Consider the following 20,753-nt stretch of genomic DNA (forward strand, 5'->3'; position numbering starts at 1 on the left):
TGAGACAGTTGAGAGAAAAGATAACAGTTCCTTTTGAAGAAAGCTGTCATTTTGGACATGAACTCTGCCCTTAAGCATTCTTATTCTATCATCCCTGCTAAATGTGGGAAGGAGTTGGGTATAGAATAGGTATTTCTTCCATTTGTGGATGCAGCTGTTTCTCACCCATCAGAATGTGAAGGGGTCCCTGTGTCCTCCATCCACGTCTAGTGAAGAAACTGGATGACATTTTTAAAGCAATAAATGTTTGAGGAGGTAGCTAGAGCAATTTAGAAAAAGTAAATGTATAGAAGTATATAAAATATGAATAAGAGGACTTGTTTCTTTTTATTTGAAATGTTTCATTCAAGGGCTAGCGTTAAATTGCCATAGACCGTCGCAAATTTAGCTTGAATAAAATTTGACACGAGTTTGCTTTTTCTATTTATAGGGCAAGCAAATAATATTTATAAATATTAAGAACCATGATTATTCCTTAGTGCATAATTGTTTATAAACCATGAGAAAGAGTGAAATCACTGACCAAGTGAGGCAAGGCAGTAGTCCCTCCTGATGGTAGAAAGATGAGCAATTTCCACTTCTGTGTATATTTTAGGCCTGGCCTCCAAAAGAAAGATACCCAGAGAAATGGTGTGGTTGTGTCCAGGGCTACTGAGCCTAATATTTGGCTGCCTCTCTGTTATTCTGAGTTGTAATTTTCCATGTCATCTAAATTTGTAATAATTCTTTAATATGATAGAGTTTCAGCGAACAAACATTCTGCTTGCTGCATTTCTTCGGAGTGAGTAATTCCCTGACAACTACCAGATCTTGGCAGGAGCAAACCTGGTCATAAGTTAAGCTCCACTTTCAGCGTGGAGAAGCCTAGGATGCGTAACACAGTGTCTTTGAGTGCGGATGCTGGGGAGAAAAAAGAAAACGAAACGAAATACCCCAATTTAGGAGAACTAATGTATTATTATAAGACTCAGAAAGTACGTAAACACTGGTGATGAAGTCATTTCTTCCAAGGGAAAGACCATGTACCATTTTCCCCCTGTTCTCTGTGTGGCTTGATTGTGGCCTAAGTGAAGTTTCCGTGATCGAAGAGGTTAAAGTCTGAGGCAGTTTGCCATTAACAGCCGACCGACCCAATCTCACTGAAAGGATTGAGAGGTTTGTCTTTTTTGGAAAACGTTAAGGCTCTTCCAAGTAACCAGCAATGCGACTTGACCACACCGTCACTGGTGGGGGTTTGGACGGCCACCGTGTCTGTCTGCCGGCCGCGTCCAAAACTGCGGGAACTCTGTCCGGCCAGCTCACCGAGGGTTATGTCATCTTCGCTCAGCCAGCCCAGCACTTTTTCCATCTGCAAAAATACGGAACACGGTTGCTGATTTTACTCTTTCCCCAAAGAGAGAGAGAAGTTGGCTGAGTTGTTGCTTTTAATTTAAAAGACACATGTTAATTGGCACTTTAAAAATCTCTTTAGTGTAGTCAGGCAGCATTGAATTTCTTAAAGGGCAAAAATGGGTACAGAGTAGATTTTACACTCGTGTGTTAGAAGCTTGATAGATGTTTCCATAATGAAATGGTGCTCCAACCAGGACTTCTTTTCATCAAGGGTGACCTAAAAGGTATCATTTGCGATGTAGTTACATCATGTACCAACAAGGATAATTGATTTAGTAATAACGGTAATTCCTCCCACATAGGGAAGAGCACAAGTACTTAACCTGCTCCTGTGGGCTGCCCAGGTTTCCTCTCCTCTTTCTACATTTTTACTAAGGTATTTTCTAATGAGATTGGGAGTTTACACAAAGATCAGATCGTTGCCTTGAGACAAGAGAGGCTCATGTATTCCCAAATTAAAAATATTCCTGCTAAAACAATTTCTCAGTTGCATTCAGAGCTTGCTAAGAACAAACAAACAAACCAACAAACAAACAGGAGAATTTCCCTTAAAGATATACTATTTTTAAATGTATTTTCTCTTTGCCATTCATGAGATTTTTCTAAACAAAATGACCTCTTTAATTATTACTTTCAAGGTCTCTGGGGAACAAGACTCATGGAGGAAAGCAGCACTAACCGAGAGAAATACCTTAAAAGTGTCCTACGAGAACTGGCCACGTACCTCCTTTTTCTCATCGTCTTGTGCGTCTGTAAGTAGAACGTCTCCCTCCACTAGAGGAAAAGTTTTGAAAATTTCTCGCTTGTCTAAATCATGATTCAAAGGAATTGTAGATGTACCAGGAGGGGTAATTCAGAAGTTCTCTTCTCTGATATCAATTCTAATTTAGAACTTGGTAAAGCTCTCTTCTCTCGTCTGGTGAACACTGACCAAAATTCAGCATTGTCTGATTGGCCAGTTCGTTGTTGGCTGTGACCATCTGCCCTGTGAGGAGCATGGGGCAACCTGCCAGACCCCAAGAAACCAAGTGAAAGGGTTTTGTATGAGGTTTCTTAACAATACTTACACGGTCACAGTTATCACATCAGTTGATGTAAAGTCTGCACAAGAAGTATTTCCAGTAAAATGGCTTCCAAAGTTAACTCTTAGAAAATACAGCTAATGGCACCTGACACTGCTTTTATGGCTGTATATATTGAAAAGCCCCCTCTTTTTGAATTTGGATGTGTTGTGCGATGCCTTCATTCTAATTCATCATTTCTTCCAAATCTTCAATAACTTTGGATTTTCGCTGTACAGGAAACTTAACTACAGAGTCATCTCTTTCTTTTTTCTTTCTTCTTTCACTACGTCCCTGTGTCCTCTGGGAGGGGGGGAAGCCTTAGACAGAAACAAATCTTAGAAACCATTTGCCTCAAAGTCCAGAAAGTCATAGGCAATGCGTTTTTCCCTCGAATCAAAGGGTGTTAGATGATGGAGTTCTGTTGTGTCCAAAGCCCCTTAAGAGAGCAGACAGGAAGCAGATTTATGGCCACCAGGACCCCTAACATATTCCTCGGGGAAAGGAGTTTGTTGTTAACAGCCTTCACTTAGAAACGCTTGCAAATTAGCACCAACCTTGGGAAGAGTCCCTTCTTTGAAAATGGAGGGCATCATGATTTAACCAATACTTTAATAATGCCATTCTTATTATGTTAAAATTGACCACCATGAATTTAATTGACTTAAGTGCTAAATGCTTCCTTTTAAAAAATGGTTTTTTATTTACTAGATTTATAAAAAGAACAAAGAGATGTGAAAGATGAAGGAAACATTTAAGTTTTGGTATTTATAATTTTAAGAAATTGAATATTGATGTATTTAATATCCCCACACTGACTTTTACTAATACAAGTAAGCTCTTAGTGAACTTTAACCGGGCATGACTTCTTTTCACATTTTCTGAGACTTTGCCTAACCAAGTGGGAACTTTAAAAAAAAAAAAAGTTACTTAAGCTAAAAAGTATATATATGTGAGCAACATCCATTTTCTTATTTTTTCCCCTAATTTCCTGTTATTTGTTTAGAAAGGAATCTCATTACTTTAAAAAACATGTTATCTAAGAAATACTGAAAAGCTGGAAATGATCTATTCAGTATGTTAAAAGTTATAAAGAAAGAGATGTGACGTTTTTAACTTTTATGTTCTAAGATGTTAGAGCTTACAATAAATACTGAAGTCAGGTTTGCTCCCAGAATAGAAGTGGTGCTTAAATATTAAACTGCAGTGGCCTGAAATATTAACAGGCAGATTAGAATCATTATTAAGTTTTTTTAAGCATGACACATACATTCATACATACATTTTATGCAAAATATAAGTACTCCTATAAGAAGTCTAGAATTCCAGTGTTCTCGAAAGCTGCCTGAACCAGAATCACAAAGAGAATTTTTTTTTTATAATCGCAGTTTGCCCAGATCTACTAAATCAAAGGCTTCCAGACGTGACCAGAGAAGTGAGTTTTCAGGTGCACTGACAAGGTTTGGGAACTAAGCCAGATAAATAAACTGAATAGCTAGAATTTTAGGAAACAAGCTTAAGTGATATAACTAATTCATGTTTTCTTATTTATTTTAGAATTTTTATGCTCTTTGTTCTTTTTCACACATCATGTTTTTTTTCTAACATCAGCTACACTTTGTGCATAGGCCAAGTTTTATTTTCAGAATGTTGTAAAATCTCTGAGGAAGAATCTTGGTAGTGATTGATCAAACCTCCACTTTATGCTAAAATCTCCCCTTCAGCATTCTTCCCAAATAGTCAGTCATCCTGCCTCTGCTTGAGCAGGAGTTCCAGATTAAGGGACTGACTCTTTTGAAATAGTTCATTTTACTTTTCTATGGCTGTGTTAGAAAGTTCTTCCTTGAGGGGAGGGTATACCTCAGTGGTAGAGTATGTGCTTAACATGCACGAGGTCCTGGGTTCAATCCCCAGTACCTTCACTAAAAAATAAATAAATAAATAAATACATACATACATACATACATACATACATACATACATACATATGTATAAATGAATCACTATGCTGTACACCAGAAATTAATGCAACATTGTACATTGATTATATGTCAATAAATAAATAAACCTGATTACCCACTCAAAAAAGAATTTTTAAAAATTGAAAAAAAAAAAAGAAAGTTCTTATATGAAGCCAAAGTCTGCCCTCATCTACCTTCCCCTCTTGGTTCGACTCTCCAAGCCCACCTAATACCAAGTACTTTTTCCATGTCTCTCCTCCACTTTCGCCCATCAGAAGCTTAGTGACAGACATTCAGTCTCCCCTACGTCTTCTCTAGGTTAAACCTTTCCATTTCCCTTAACTGTTGCTTGTGTGATGGGAGACACATGAGTAACCCACATGATTGAAACTACAGGTTCTGTTTATCAGAGGTCCTCTGAAAGCCCAGTAGGAGCCTTGCCTTAACAGAGGGGCGAAGTGGGGCCATGAACGTCCTCATTCAGATCCTGCACTGAGGTCCATGCATCCTGCCATCGCCTGGCTCTTCATGTACATGATTCCTGAGTCTCTTTCACCAAAATCTATAAGCCACCGTGTCCCCCAGCTAGTCTTTGAGTACTTTTTCCTGGAACACAGAGGAGACCTTCCCTTTCAGCTCTGTTAAATTTCAACTCATGAGGATCTGCTCATCATTCCGGTCTGTTGAAACCACCTTGCATCTAGATTCATCCATCTCATATATCAGCTTTCCTTCCCAGCTTTATAGCATCAGCAGAGTTGATATCATCCAAGTCCTTATCCTGGTAAATTAATAAATCAGAAAAGTTTGGTCCAACATCAGCCCATTAGTCAAAGCTCTTTGGGTGGAGTGCACTGAATTATATTATCATCTAGCTCAGACTGTTCATGAAATAGGATAAGAAAGATTTTTGCAAGTGCCTGTCTGAATAACTCCACTGTTCCTCTGATGTAGCAGCTAATCTATCAGCTGTTGACCAAATTAAAAAGGAAGTGAAGATAAGCAAGCATGATTTACTCCTAGCAAAGCCTTACTGGCTCCTAGTGATTGAGTCCTTTCCCTATTGTTCAAAACCATCTTTTTAACTACCAGTTTTAAATCTTACCAGCAATATCAGTATCAAATGACTGATAATATCAAACTTATAACTGTAGGTAAGTGAGATAACTGTGCCTTGCATGTTGGAAACTCTTTATATGAAGTAGATGGGGTTCTGGAAGGCAGCCTGACATGATAGGAAAAGTACAGTTTTTTTTTAGCCTCACAGAGATCTGGGTTCAAATCCCAGCTCCACCACTTACACACTAGGTAAGCTTGAGTGACTTATTTAACCTTTCTGACCCTTTGTTTTCTCATCTGTAGAATACTTATTTTGAAAGATTCTGTGGAGATTAGGAATAATATGTGAAAAGATCCTAGGATGTTCTCTGTCATATAATAGTAATAAGAGCAAAATTTGTCCCGAAGATTGTTGACAGTGGCTGAATTCTTTCATCAGTAGGTTCTAAGACCTGTAGGTCCAATTATTTGGACAGTCATTTGGAGCAGCTGTGTGCCCATCAGGAGCTTATTTCCCATCTTGTCAGTGTTGGTGCTCATCCCTCTGTCTTCAGAATCAGTCTGCTTAACCATGAGGACAGGAATGCCATGGAAACTAAATAATCCCGCTTTCCTGGTGATTAGCATTTATTCTTACTTGAAACTTAAGGTTGCTATGAATTTATCATCAAAGTACTTATATATGAGTTACTGTTATAAATAGTAATGATATTTCTTTGTGTGAATTAGATGCTGAAGTTAAGGAAAGGAATAAATAGTACTATAGAAGGTCTTTGAAAAAGGCCAAGGAAAGTCTTTGGTGAGTCTATGATAAAAATACAGTTGCAACTTCTTGTTTCCTACTCTCTCTATTAATTTTATGCAGTTGTTCAAATCTCCTATATTTAAACATAATAATAGAAATCACACAAAAAAAGTTGAGTCAACATCATAGAAGTGTTATATTTCTATATGTCAAAGAAATGGACAAAATTAAAAGGCAGAAGACACCTGTAAAGAATAGTTATAAGAAATATAACAAAGGATTAAGATTTTAACACATCTATAACCCACAAGTCACTGAGTAAAACGCTAAGACTTTAGTAAATATTTTACAGGGTAGAAAATATAACGTATTTCGCACAGTAGAAAATATTATCGATTAGTGTAGGAAAGTCTTTAACCTCAAACTCACTGGTATCCAAAGAAATAATGAAAGTAGAGAAATAAACAACATAATCGTAATACAGCATGATATGTCCTAGGACAGGAAGAGCCTTTTTAAGAAGAAGTCTATGAATCTCCATTTTTTTTATTTCTGGAAAAAGGAGACTGCCTGGTATTCTAAAAAGGAAACATGGATAGTATCAAATCAACACATTATATACCTTAAACTTACACCATGTTGTATGTCAATTATCTGTCAATTAAAAAAGAAACGAGTATTTTATTTTACTTGTAAAAATCTCTCAAGGATGATAGCATAGAGATAGTTTTCTTAATTTGTAAGAGAATCCTTGCAGATTAATTGTTGATAACCAGGTCAGTGAAGTCGAAGTGAGTAGGTTAATCATCACACTAGAGGAAGCTGAATCAGTTTCTGGCGACAAACGTTCCATCTTCCCACATAGCTTCCCACACCCAACACGTGCAGTCTTCAGTTCGCAGGCTGCAGTCCGTGGGAAGTAACTACTGAAGACCGACGACGGCTGGAAAGCACTTTGTCCTCTTTGATGAACTGAACAAAAGCTACAGTAACAAGAAATGTGTGTTCATAGATAAATACTACTTTTAACGTGGCCTTTCCTCCAAGTGATAGCTTTCTTTTCTTTATTTCTTTGTGGTAACTTAGTAAATATTGCATCTCCTTTTCTCTTGTTTTAAGAAAAAAAGAAATACTACTTCATAGAGGTGTTCACAAAAGCAGTTACGTTGACAGCCTCTTTCCCTCAGAGATTTCTGTCACAACTTGTCACTTACAGTTTCCTTTGAATTTTAACCCAAACTGGATTAAAATACTTGGGGGTTTTAATAACTTTAATTCATCTCTTCAGTTTATTCTGCAGTCCCCTTTGCCTCCTAGAAAGCCCTCACCAAGGTCACTAGAGACCTCTTAATTGCCAAATTTCATGGACTCTTTTCAGCCTTTCTCTGGCATTTGGTCCCAATGCATTCGGCTTTCTAGAAACTTCCCTCTTTGGTGTCTGTGACTCCCTTTCTTCCTGTGTTCTTCCTTGCTCTGTTCATTTCTTAATTTTTTTCTTTCTGAAACGTGTTTGAACAATATTCTCTGTGGCTGGGTGACTGGCCTTCCCTGTAAGTGACCTTTCCCACAGCTTCAGCTGCTCCTGTGCACTGGGGACTCGCGAGGCCCCCTAGACCTCTCTCGTGAGCTGCACCCCTCATGCCAGCTTTCACTGGACATCCCCACCGGTGCATCTCACAGGCATGGGCATCTCAGCCTTAACATCCTTCAGCCTCAGCTCATCATCCCGCCCGTCCAGAATGCTTTGCTCATGTTCTCTGTCTGGGCAATGTCAGCATCACCCCTGTGAACCGCTCACCCCAAACCTGGGCGTCGTCCTCAGTGCCTTCCCTCGCTCTTCTCATGGGATCGTTCCGTCTGATTCTTCCTCTGTAGCGCCTCTCACATCCGTCTTCTTCATGTGTGGCTGTTGTCGCTATTTCTAACCTTTATCATTTCTATTTTGGATTATTCCTTTATTGATTCAAATGACTGTTCAGGAACTTAATTAAAACATATATAGGCCCTGCCCTTAGACATGGTAAGTGATAAGAAAGAAGACAGTTGGGAAGGAGGGAGCCCTACGGGGAGGGTCTCTCTGAGGCCTGCCGCAAGAGTGGGAGCCGGTCAGATGAAGAGGGAACTGCACGAGTGAAGGTTCTGAGGCAGGAAAGAGCTCGGAACCTTCCGGAAGCTGAGTGCAGATGGTGCCTGGAGAGAGAGCCATCAGATGAGGATGGAAAGGTGGTCAGGGCCCAGACCCTGCAGGTCTGGTAGGCTTTGGTGAGGGGAAGCCAGGGTTTTAAGTAGGGTGGGTGGGGGAGGTGATGAGATGTATTTAAATATTAAGAATTTGGCTCTGAATACCATTGGGATCCAGTGTCTGGACTGTAGGACCCCCAGGCACTGGCTCCAGACTGCTGTCTCTGAAACCAGATTAAACCAGTCAAGGTACGAGCAGGGCCAGCTCCCTCTGAAGCCTGGAGGGGATCCTTCCCTGCCTCTCCGGGCTCTGGTATCCTTGGTATCCTTGGCGTGTACTGCCTCAGGCCTCCACTTCCACAGGGCGTTCCCGTGTCCCTCTCTTCACGTGGCCACCTCTTTATTTTTTATTTATTTATTTTTTCACCAGTGGTCCCTGTTTTTTTTAACACCTTTATTGTGGTACGGTTCCTGTACAGTAGGCTGCACATATTTCAGATGAACACTGATGAATTCCGATAGACATCTACACCGGTGAAACCACTACTGCAGTCAAGATAGCTAACATTTCCATCACTCCCCAGGAGGCGCAATTGTCCAGTCCCCAGTGTACCCCTTCCTGCTCCCTTTAACGCCTGATAATTCACATGGCCATCTCTATAAGGACACCTGCCTGGCTGATTCTTAACTTTAGGGACTTGTGTTGTCTTTGTGGCCTTGAATATTACTAATTCTTAAATATTCCAGGGATATTTGAAAAAGAGTATGAGTGATCTCTGTTGGTGCAGTATTAAGTTTGATGTTTATACATTGTTACATATTCTATTAAAACCCTTAACATCCCTAGATCATTTTTGTCTCCTTTCTCTGATAAAGATTGAGAAATATACATTTAAGTTTCCAACTACAATTGTGGTTTTGGTAAGTCTCCTTATATTACTAGAAGTCATTGCTTTATATATCTTAATACTGTTATTCAATACATAGTAGTCTACTCTAGGTAAATCATTGTGTAAAGTATCATTTCTCAACATAAGATAACCTTTTTCTTTAACTCAGTACTCACTGTATAATCACCTTTGTCAGAGGATTATACCACCACTCAACACCTCTTAAAGAATATTTTATCCTGAATGTATGTCTAATATGTATTTTCTCATTCCTTTATTTTTAGCTTCATTTTGAATGGGTCTCATAAAAACTCTAAAGATGCATTTTTAATTTTTTAACCAATATTTAAGACTTTGCCATATAGTGAGTTTAAACTCTTCACAGTTCATGCCTTTGTCAAATTTCTGCCATCTTATTTTTTCCTCTCTTTTTATGCTTTCCCATTACTTTTCATTTTCCTTTTTCTTTTTGTTATATTGGACATCTCTCCTTTGCTTTTAGTTTCTAGTACTTAAGCCTATAGTTTTTCAACTACATTAATAATAAAATGGTGTCCATAGTTTATTTTGAAATGAGACCATGTTTATAAGACGGCTTTGGTTAGTTTACATGCTGATTAGTTGGCGATGCTGTGATTTTTTTTTCTTCTGGCTTATTTTATGGAAAACTGAATTTAGGAGTTAAGACAAGGACTAAATAGCAGAAAAAAATATATGCACATAGGATATACGTGTGTCCTTTACCTTATATTTTTAAAAAATATTTCCTCTCCTTCCTGATTGTCATTTGTTTCATGCTGTAGCTTTTTTTCTTTACAATTAAGTTCATTTAAAGGGTGAATATTACCTTTCAAATGGGGTTTTCCCATTAAGGACTGAAAGGAGAACTCATGTAACAGTCTTATATTTCTATTGCATTTAACAGTATGCAAAATACGTGTTTACATACATTTCTCCAGGTGAACTACACAAAAGTCTGAAATGTTATTATCTCCATTTTCTACATAATGAAACTCAAGGTCAAAAAAGTTAAATAGTTGTCCAAGATCCCAAGACACCGAGACCCACAATTATGAACACAGAGGCTGACTTAAGGATGAAGCAAAGCTGAAACTCAAACCCAAATCGTTCTGACTCCAAATCCCAGGGGTCCTTTAGCTACAGCCTAGATGGACTCATGGTGCAGCTGACTCCTGGAGCGTGTGGAGCTGTTATTTGAAGATGTCCCATGGACCAGCCCACTGCCTGGCACAAGGGAGGGACTGAGTTAATGTTTGCTGATTGAATGAATGTGTTAGAATCCACATCCCTTCAATGCTAGATGGCATTGCTTCTCTGGATGTCCAGCAGGTGGCGCTGCATAACCAAGAGGCTGTATCATTTCCCTTTAAGTGAAGCCATTAAATTCCATACAGGTCCTGAGAATTTCAGAAGCAATCAGTATTAAAAATAGAGGACAGTAAAGGAGATATATTTTTAAATCAGTGGCTAAAGTACATATATGTATGTGTATATATGTGTATATACATTGCACATTTATAAATCAAAAAATTTAGCTTATCATAATTTTTTAACAAAAAAACCCACAGGTAAAAAATTCGAGAGTATTCTATATTAATCAGTCAATCTAAAGCTAATTCTAGTTTCACTAATGAAAAAAAATCTATTTAGTAATTGTTTAGTCTAGTTTAGGAAGCCTTCAATACTACTCTTTAGCATGGTATTAGCTTTGGATCCGAAGAAGGCTGTTGTGGAGTACATAGTACATGTCCATCCCTCGGTGGGAGCTGGCAGGGAGCACTCCCCCTGGGGACACTATGAGTCCGTCTTCTGGAGGACAGAGATCACATCTTGCTCATCTTCACATCTAGCACCTTGTCCCATAAATGTGACTGGATTAAAAGTCCAAATCCTTAACTCTGGTCCGATACAGTTTTAAAAGGACGCAAGTCATGTAACACTGGAAGAGTATTCTTGTCCCAGTGAGTGGGTCATAGGGACAGGTGAGGGAGCCTGCCTGAGGGGACTGGAAGACGTCCCTTCCCCTCTAGATGGGGAGCACGAGCCGTGTGGTTGTGTGCATTTATTGCTCCATTGACGGTTCGAGATGAACTCTGAGACACACTAGTGTTTGGATCACTAGTATCCACTCCTCTCTTTTCATCCTAATTCTCTATGATGCCTGGGTGGGGAGGGGACTAGGTGAGGGAAATACTTTGCTAAATAGCATTTAATCCCTGAAGCACTGAATAGGAGGCTTTAAAAATGCATGTTATGATGCCTGCGGATTATGACAGAATCAACTAAATATTAATTGCTTGCTGGGTATTGAGAACTATGGTCAAAAGAAGTATAAAACTTCTGTGGTCAAAGGAAGTGTTAAAGGGAAATGTTTCTTTCCTCTTGAAGCTTTTTGTCAGCTAATAGTAGGAATTATAGTATATTGTTCCTGCAATTATTAGAGTTCAGAGTGAGACAGCACTCTTTAAAATGCTGAAATTTTTAATAGATTTGTTATAGCAATCTGGTTAAGGAGGAAGAATCACCATTACGGGACATTTAACTGTCAGCCACTGTATTGGATAAGTTTTAATTTTTATTTAAGCACCCCAAAAAATCCGATAAGGTAGCTAATTATCCCCATCTCATAGAAGAGGAAACTGAAGCTTGGAAAGTTTGGTCAACTTGCCCAGGTCACATAGCAAGTAAGAGGCATGACCCAGACTCAAACCCTGATCTCCTGTGACGTAGTAGGCCTGCAGATTATCTCCCCACTTTTCTCCAGGACCGTTCCTAATGGGCTGGTATGATCAGCAAGTCTCCATGGCCCAGATATGGCTTGAGTATGGAGCGTGCCATACAAGATTTGATAGGTAGATGGGAGGCAGATGTGTCTGTGTTAGTCCACATCCTAGAAAGAAAGAGTTGGGAGACTCAAGGTGGTAATTAAAGGAAGTTTAACGAAGGGACTGTTTAGGGAAGTGTGGCACTGTTACAAGAGCCAACAGGGGACATGGGGCACTGCAGGTCTGGAGGGACAAAAGGTGGGAATGGCGTGGCATGAACCTGGTATCGGTGGGGTAGAAGAGACTCCCCCAGCAGCCGCATCCAGGAAGTTAGGGGATGGGAGGTTGGGGAACAAATTCACCTCTCCCTTCTTGCGCCCCTAGATCTCCTGTTTGGCCTCCTATTGGCTGAATTCACTGGAAACCAGAAGGCAGGGGAGCCCGATGGTACTGTCTGTGGAAGTCAGCCTCAGGGCACGGAGCAGGGCCAAGAAGAATGGAGAATTGATCTGGGAACGAACCAAGAATGGGTGCCCGAGCTCTTGTAGGGAGAGTGAGCAACAGGGGCACAGCCGAAGGATGAGGAGCTCGGCGTGGCCTCTGGGGGGGGGGGGGGGCTTCAGGCTCACTGGCGTGGAGGGTCTGTCCAGGGAGATGGTGGGAGGTGACACTGAAGGGCATGTTGGAAGTCCCAGGTGTGAAGTAGAGGTGTGTGATGGCTTCATTTGATGTTCAGGAATAAGCCAGTTTCGTTTCACATAAGCCAACGTTAATTTATTTCTTTTAAAAGCCAGAGAGCCAGGGAGGTGTCCTGGCAGAAAGGGAAAGGGAAAGAAGGACATTACGCGCGTCCACCAGGAGTGTGTGCGTGAGGCTGCAGCGTCTTGCGGAGTTCACGTGGCTCTGTCTGTCTTCCAGTGACCTACGGGATGATAAGCTCCAGCGTGTACTACTACACCCGGACAATGTCGCAGCTCTTCCTAGACACCCCAGTGTCCAAAACGGAGAAAACTAACTTTAAAACTCTTTCTTCAATGGAAGACTTCTGGAAGGTATTTACAAATGACCTCTTTATCACTAGAAATTGTTCAATGGGCTTCATAATATTCAGGTCAGCGGTATCTACAGGTCCTGCCATGTGCTTAACACTGGGTTGAGATGTTCAAAGTTACGGTGAGTTGTTAGCAATTCCACTGAGACCACGAGGATAGGTGCCTTGCACCGTGCTGAGTGTATCATGTCTTACCTTACTGAACCTCCTTAGTAACCTAATAAGTACCAGTATTATGCGCCAAGTTGTAAATGAAGAAACTAAGATACAGAGTGCTTACACAAGGCTAAAGTGTAAGAAAAATTGGCATTTTTTCTTGCCTGACAGACTTCCTTGCCCTAGTTGATAATATGCCCTAGTCATTCATAATTCCGTAAATAATCTTCTGAGTATCTCGTAGGATGTAAGCGCCATAAGAGCAGAATTTAATTCTTTTGTCTTGCTTTGTTTTTCGTTTTTGTTTCTTTGTCGATGGTACCGTGTACCCTAGAACAGTGCCTGATACAAGGCAGGCCCAATCTTTCAAAAATCTCTAACATAAAATGCAACCCAGCCCCTCCCCAAATTGTCACAGATTCTAACACAGTGATAGAAGACGAGATATACTATAGGAAAAATATTAAACTGATCTGGAAGACATGCTCAGAATCTAAGAAAACTAGGAAGAAAATTGGAAAGGAAATGATTGCTTCTTCCTGGGGAGATACTTTCTAAAATTCTTATTAAACCCTGGGGTCAGAGCTGTTGATTTTAAAAGTAGAGGAAGTGGATCACAAGAACTAAATACACTAAATAATGCCTAAAAATACTTGGCGTCCAAAACCACCCCTGTGTAATGTGAATCTTTCCCACCTCAGTGGGGTAGGTCATTCCATCTCTATTGGTCGTCTGATAAGGATAAGACACTGAGAAACGACTGGGTCTGTCTTCCCAAGGAGCAAACTAACGAGACACTTCTCACGCTTACACAGTTCCATGATAAGGAAAGCCAGACTCTGAAAATGGAAGGGAGGAAGGAGAGGTGAGGGCTTAGAGAGCTGACCATGTGACAAAATAGGCCAGACAGTTAAAAGGTTGCCTAGAGAGCAGACTGTAATCAGAACTACAGTCTTCTCCTCTCCAGTGGCTATGAACCATGGTTATGTGGGGTGCTGTTTTAATCAGAGAAAATGACAGTGATCGTGGTTGTGCATTTATGCAAGCTCCACCCTCTCCCCAGCCTTCAGTCCTAAAGTAGAAATCAGAGTTGCCATTTACAAAGCATCCACTCTGTGCCAGGTGTGGCCACCAGACAGAAGATAGATATTACAGATGCTCAAGGCCTCACAGCCAGCAAGTAAATGACAGAGCAAGATCCAACCAAATCTGTTCAACGGCAGAACCCACCCTTGTCACTCTCCCGTGTTCGCAGAGTTGCCAGTCTTTTGGTCGCGCAAGCATTCCAGGAAGGAGCAAGGCAGCTGCTGAGCTTGGAGCTTTTCAAAACTGTTGCCTCTGCTTTCAGTTCACAGAAGGCGCCTTACTGGATGGGCTGTACTGGAAGGCGCAGCCCAGCAACAGAACCGAAGCCGACAACCGGAGCTTCATCTACTGCGAGAACCTCCTGTTGGGGGTCCCGCGGATACGGCAGCTCAGAGTCAGAAACGGGTCCTGTTCCATTCCCCAGGACTTGAGAGACGAGATTACCGAGTGCTACGACGTCTACTCTGTCAGCAGTGAAGACAGGGCTCCATTCGGCCCAAGAAATGGAACCGCGTGAGTGTCTGTGGCTCATTCATTCAGTCTCTAACCCCTTCACCAAGGAGAAGATGCCTTCAATGCTTATACTTAAGGCTATGGCCAAACTTCGGTTTCTCAAGTTTTGTCTGCTTTTTACGCCCTTGTAGCTTCTGCATACATGTTTTTCCAAAGACTAAATGGTTGACCATATGACCCATAGGAAAGAAGCTACTTGGGCCTTCGGAGGTTTTTCTAAAATACCTGGATCCTGTTTTTATAGATCCAGTAACACGGTTCATTTAGTTGTTACTAGGACATTTTCTGGTACAGAAAATCTTTTTTATTAACTCTTAGGAATAAGTTTTTGTTCAGAGTACAATTAAAGTGTATAGTAAGCTTACACTTGCAGTTTTTCTGTCTGGTTTAAAGCCTCTCCTTCTCAAATGTCTGTTTATGATTTTGAGTACATATCTCTGTTGTGCATATTTGCAGGGATTTTTAGTGCTCTTTGGTAACAATACTCAAAACATCTTGTGTATTAGGGGAGGACAGTCATTATTTCTAGAATTACTGTGGTTATTATAAAAAATGAGAGGAGCTCACGGACTTTCCCATGGTGGACCTCTTGGGGCACTGGCCATGGGTGAGTCACTGTGATTAGAACTGTCTTTTAAGTTTGATTAAGCTAATTCTGCCAGTTCATCTGGATCCCTTTCTTGGGAAATGAGATACCAGAATCCAGATTAGTTTACACACGATGGAGGCAAACCCCTTTTTCATAACCAGATTCCTTGTCTATCACCCAGCACACACCCTCTTTAGAACTAGGACCCATAACAAACAGTCAGCATCAGATTTAGACTGAATCCCAAAAGACACTTTTTCCAGACTGTCATAGTGTTTGCTCTCTGGTGCTCATTTTTCTGGTTCCTGCAATGCAAAAGCATACAGTTAAACTCTGGTGCCTTGTCTCATATTTTACTTTAACACATGTCATTGATAAGAGAGATTTAAGCAGCCTCTACTTCATGCTAGTTAAGAAGTGAATCCATACATTATCTCATCTGCTTTTCACAGGACCACTCTGAAACAGGTATCATCTTCATTTCATAGAAGGAAAAATGGAGGCTTACTTACCCAAAGATCACCACTAGTAAATGGAACCAAGCTGGGATTTAACCAGCCTGACTCCAAAACCCATGTTCATTCTATGACACCACATTGCTTCTTCCATATTAATGAAGGTGTTAAGGTACCATCTTGCTGTCCTCATCTCCCCATCAGTGCTCAAGCTTCTTGAAGGCAGGGACTCTGTTTTGTTCACTGCTGTATTTCCAAAGCCTTGAGCAGTGCCTGGAAGATACAGATGTCCAGAAAACATTGGTTGGATGCGTGATGAATAAGTGATTTCCACTACAGAGTGGGCTTCTGAAGGGGTCCTTCTTCTGTGTGTCAAAACCGTCCTGGTCCTGCAGAGTCTGAGTTACTCCCATTTCTCCTTCCCTTCAATTCCAAACTTATTAAAAGAATAGTCTTCTCTTTTCCATACCATTGATTCACCCCTTAAAACTTAAGCCCTTGCTTTGGACACCTCTCTTGGAAGCCACCAGTGGGTCTGTCCACTTGGCCAATTCACTGGTTGCCATCTTCCTCAGCCTCTCTGCAGGATGCAGCTGTGTTGATTGCTTGTTCTTTTGACTTTGGTGAGTGACACTAAACTTTGGTTTCTCCTATTTCTGCATCCCCCTTCTCTCTCATGCCCAGGTTCCATAGTCAGATCTCTCTCTTTTCTTTCTTTATACTCTTTCCCTTGACGTTCAGATGGCTTACACTCTCGTCTCTATTTGACGATTCATCATTTCTTCAACAAATATACTGCGCGTTAGCATGTGGGCATGTTCCCAGTGAGGTCTCCCTTTTCTAGAAATGGTGCTGGCCGGAGTGACAACACAGCAGTAAACAAAACAGGTGCAAACCCTCTGTCTTAGCAGAGCTTACGTTCTAGTGATAGAAGACAGGTCTGTCTGCTGCCCATCTGTCCCACCAGCTCCCATAATTCAATATGCCCCAAACCCTCAGTTTTTGCAGGGACAGCTAACCAGCTATATCAGGGGCCCCAGGACCACCCCTAGGTTCAGTAATTTGCTAGAAGGGCTCACATATATATATTTGCTAGAAGGATTCAGCATATATTCATAGCTAAGTTTTATTGCAGAGAAAGGATATGTGCAAGAAGCTACAGAGGGACAGGCACGTGGGGCAAAGCCTGCAGAAAACCAAGTGCCAGCTTCCTAAAGTCTTCTCCCAGCGAGCCACACAGGACGGGCTTCATCCCCCCCAAAACAAGTTGTGACAACATGTAGAAAATGTCCGAGAAGCTCATCAGAGACCAGAGTGTCTACTAGGTGCTGGTCACACAGGCAGCTTCTGCCTAGCACGTCCCCAGATCTCAAACTCCCGGGGGGAAGCAGGCATTTGGCTTAGGCCACTTGGTTTGTACCGACAGCATCTGCACAGTGAGCCGCTCTTTCTATGTACAGGAAGTTTGATATCAGTGTAGGGAGTCATTCATCACTCAAGTTCCAGACGTCAGCCAAGATCCAACCTTGCGAGCAGGCCTTGTGAAGGAAGGGGGGTCTCACACCCACTGTGTTAACTCTTGCCCGCCCGGGAGCCCGCTGTTTCTCACCACCCCAGCCACCAGAGTAACCCAGTTCTGTGCCTGCCAGAGACCTCCCCTGCCCCTCACCATCTGACCACAGTCTGCCTTTCAGCCTTCTTTTCCTCATCATTTGGGAGCCAACCCAAACCACTGCCGGCTGCCCTGTCCTTCTCTGGCCCTGCCTGGCTCAGGCCTCCAAACACCCTCCCCAGCCACCTGTGTAAGTCTGAATCCTGCTTGCCTTTCACAGCCCGGGTCTAGCACGGCTTCTTCCCAGGCCTTCTCTGCATCACCTGTCCCGTGGCTGGACCTGCAAGGAAGGTCAGCTTTCCTCTGATGGGCCTGAGCAATTTCTCTGTGCATCTCTGTTGGTTCTTGTATCATCTACCTTAAGGTTTATTTTCATCATTTAATTACAACTTTTCTCTCCCTGCTTATCATTTTGGGAGAGAAAAAATCTTGGTTCATCTTTATATCCTCATTAATGCCCGAGAAGCATCTGGTTCCTGAGAGCCTCTGTAGATATTGGTGGATTACGTTCCCAGATGCTGTATGGAGTCGTACTTAGTTCAGTTGCTGACAGTGACTTGATGAACTTGTACCTTTTTTGGCTGCAATTTTTTGGGTGCCTAGAATCATCATAATTCCTAAGTCACCCCAGGAAGGCAAACATCAACTGAGGGCTGAGAGCTCAGGCCTCTGGAGACAGACAGTTCTGGTGTGGGTTCCTGACTCTCCCTTCAAAAGATTTGAGATTGAGTTGACCTAAGCCTCAGGGCCCTTATTCCTAAAGTGGGGATAATAAGTGTGAAAATTATGGAAGAAAGCACTTACAAAGCATCACGGCAAGCACATTACCCTGCTTGATGAGACTTATATTTATTTATTACACACTGTATCTTACCAGGAACCAACTGTCTTTGTAAGTGCCCCAAATGTTCCACTGATTTACCTGTTTGTTTTGTTTTTTGATTAGTTGGATCTACACAAGTGAAAAAGACTTGAATGGGAGCAGCCACTGGGGAATGATTGCAACATATAGTGGAGCTGGCTACTACCTGGATTTGTCAAGGACAAGAGAAGAAACAGCTGCTCAGGTTGCTAACCTCAAGAAAAATGGCTGGCTGGACCGAGGAACCAGGGCAACTTTTATTGATTTTTCAGTGTACAACGCCAACATTAACCTGTTCTGTGTGATCAGGTGTGTACAAGGGGCACTCATCCCCCAACTCCTGTGTGTTTGTATGTACATCCTAGTCTGGAGAAAGGCCAGAAAACCATTGCCTGCAGTTGGCTAAAAGAGAATGTCAAGGATCAGAGCCAATAGCAACAAGGGGTGAAAACCAAAAGCTTATTGGCAGAGGGATATCTTGTGGGAAAGAAGTTGGGATCCTTGAATGTTAAGAGTTGGGAAGAATCTTAAGTCTGGTTTATCCCAAAGCTGGAACCTTCCCACTGTGTTTCGCTAACCTCTATCCTTTCCCATTATGAGGCTGACCAGTGCTCCATGCTCCATTCCCAAGCCCCTCGGCCATCAAATCTTGACTCATTTCCCTGAATTTCCTACTCTCAGATGATGCCCACGCTATCAGGACACAGGCACAGTAGTCAGGGGCTATGCCTGGGTAAGTAAGATACCCGGTACCTGCTCACGTTCAGGATTTACCAAAGGTGCCTAAAGTTCCTTCTACAGATTCTGTGATGTTACCATTATGACCACTCGTGATAGCGAGGAAACTGACAAAGATCCCACCAGCTTGTCTGGGGCCTTTTGTTCATTCACTCAGGAAACATTTATTGGACACTTAATACATTCCAGGCACTGTTCAAGGCTCCTGGGACACATCAGTGAATAGAATAAAGGTCCCCGCCCTTGCAGAGCTTGCGTTCAACCAGGAGGAGATCATAGATGATAAACAATAAATAAAAGAAACAAATTAGTTAAATAGCTAAGGTGATATGATAGAAGGTGATATGCACTATTAATAAAGTAGAACAAGGCAAGGTGGATCCAGAGTTCACCTGCTTTCTTCCTCCTGGTGAACATGGTGACAACACCCAAATGTTGCCAACATGAATTATTGCACATATATTTACTCACCAAATAAGAAGGATACATTCTTGTAATATCCTTATTTTGTGATTATTTTTGAGGCTAAGCTCAACTCTGCATTACATAGCCCACTGGATTGTCCCAGTTCCTATTTCTAACGACTTTTGCAGAAAATAATATCACATTAAATCAAGTAGTAGTTATTACTAGAAATGAATGAAAATCTATTGCGATTATTAGTGAACTTTTCCTAATGATTCCAGCGAGAACAGGAAGAGATTAAAAGCAGGCTGGCAACTCTGATTGACATTTAAGGAAATACCTGTTTATAGAAAATATAGATGAGTGTGTCTTGCACTTCCTCCCCATACTTTAAGAGTGAATTCTGTCAAGGCAGTTACTTCATTTCTCTGTGTTGTTGTCTCAGTCTCTGGAGGGGATGACGATGCAGAACCAGGATGGGTGGAGAGAAATGACTCAGCACAGAAGCCACTTCCTGCCCTCGTGAGTTCACACGGAGGCTGTCACGAGGCTCAGTGTTGCTCTTCTGAGTTTGTGGCTCTCGCCCCTTCTCTCCAACACATCCAATAGGAAGAAAACAGAAGATTGATAGTGCAGAGGAAGGAAAATGTGTCACGCCTCTTTGCCCAGTACTCATTTGCTGTAGTCCCTGCCTGTACTTGACTATGGCTCATGCTTGAGCCCGAGACACTCAGGTTCTAGGAGTCACTACACATCCTGTGATGGGAGAGGCAGTTAAGCCTAATCGCTGACTGCAGGTCTTTTAAAAGTCTTGAAATTAAGGATCTAGAGATTAAATTTCTAGTGTGATAGGGAAGTTGTACCTTAAGTGAATCATTTAACTTTCTCAGCATGACAGCTCCAAGTGGGAATTTGGCAAGAAGCAGCTTCACTTCTATTACGGTAAAGTACTAAAGATCAGTGCCAAAAGTATGAATGTTAAAACATACATTTTATTGTTTCAGACAATCAGACATTCACTGAGCACCGATCCACTATAAGGTTCTGGGAAGGGTAGCAATAAGTATCCGCTCGGCAAATTATTTGAAGCTGGTTAAGGGTTATCAAAAACATGAATGAAAAACTCAGTCCCTATCTTTATACGTGTATGAAATAGACATGCTACTTCTCAACCAGACCGTGCATATTTTGAATGATGACATATCTGTCTG

General features: G+C 41.5%; 1 protein-coding gene, 1 long non-coding RNA gene and 1 other non-coding gene across 4 annotated transcripts in view; 2 read left to right on the forward strand and 1 right to left on the reverse strand.

The window, feature by feature from the left end:
• Positions 1–20,753, forward strand: part of PKD2 (polycystin 2, transient receptor potential cation channel) — a 50,413-nt gene that overhangs the window by 6,386 nt on the left and 23,274 nt on the right. For both annotated transcript variants that reach the window (XM_064486237.1, XM_010983103.3), the window contains exons 2-5: positions 2,031–2,144; positions 12,994–13,127; positions 14,631–14,881; positions 18,484–18,708. In XM_064486237.1, the coding sequence (XP_064342307.1) occupies positions 2,031–2,144; positions 12,994–13,127; positions 14,631–14,881; positions 18,484–18,708 (724 nt within the window). The remainder of the gene's footprint in view (positions 1–2,030; positions 2,145–12,993; positions 13,128–14,630; positions 14,882–18,483; positions 18,709–20,753) is intronic.
• TRNAV-AAC (transfer RNA valine (anticodon AAC)) lies at positions 4,304–4,375 on the forward strand. The gene has a single exon. It is a non-coding gene; the product is annotated as a tRNA-Val (tRNA).
• Positions 14,878–20,134, reverse strand: LOC135321345 (uncharacterized). Its single transcript, XR_010381075.1, has 3 exons — positions 19,883–20,134; positions 15,983–16,198; positions 14,878–15,775 (listed from the first exon to the last, which is right to left on the reverse strand). It is a non-coding gene; the product is annotated as an uncharacterized LOC135321345 (long non-coding RNA).

This window comes from Camelus dromedarius, chromosome 1 (genome assembly GCF_036321535.1).
Source record: "Camelus dromedarius isolate mCamDro1 chromosome 1, mCamDro1.pat, whole genome shotgun sequence".
Taxonomy (NCBI): Eukaryota; Metazoa; Chordata; class Mammalia; order Artiodactyla; family Camelidae; genus Camelus; species Camelus dromedarius.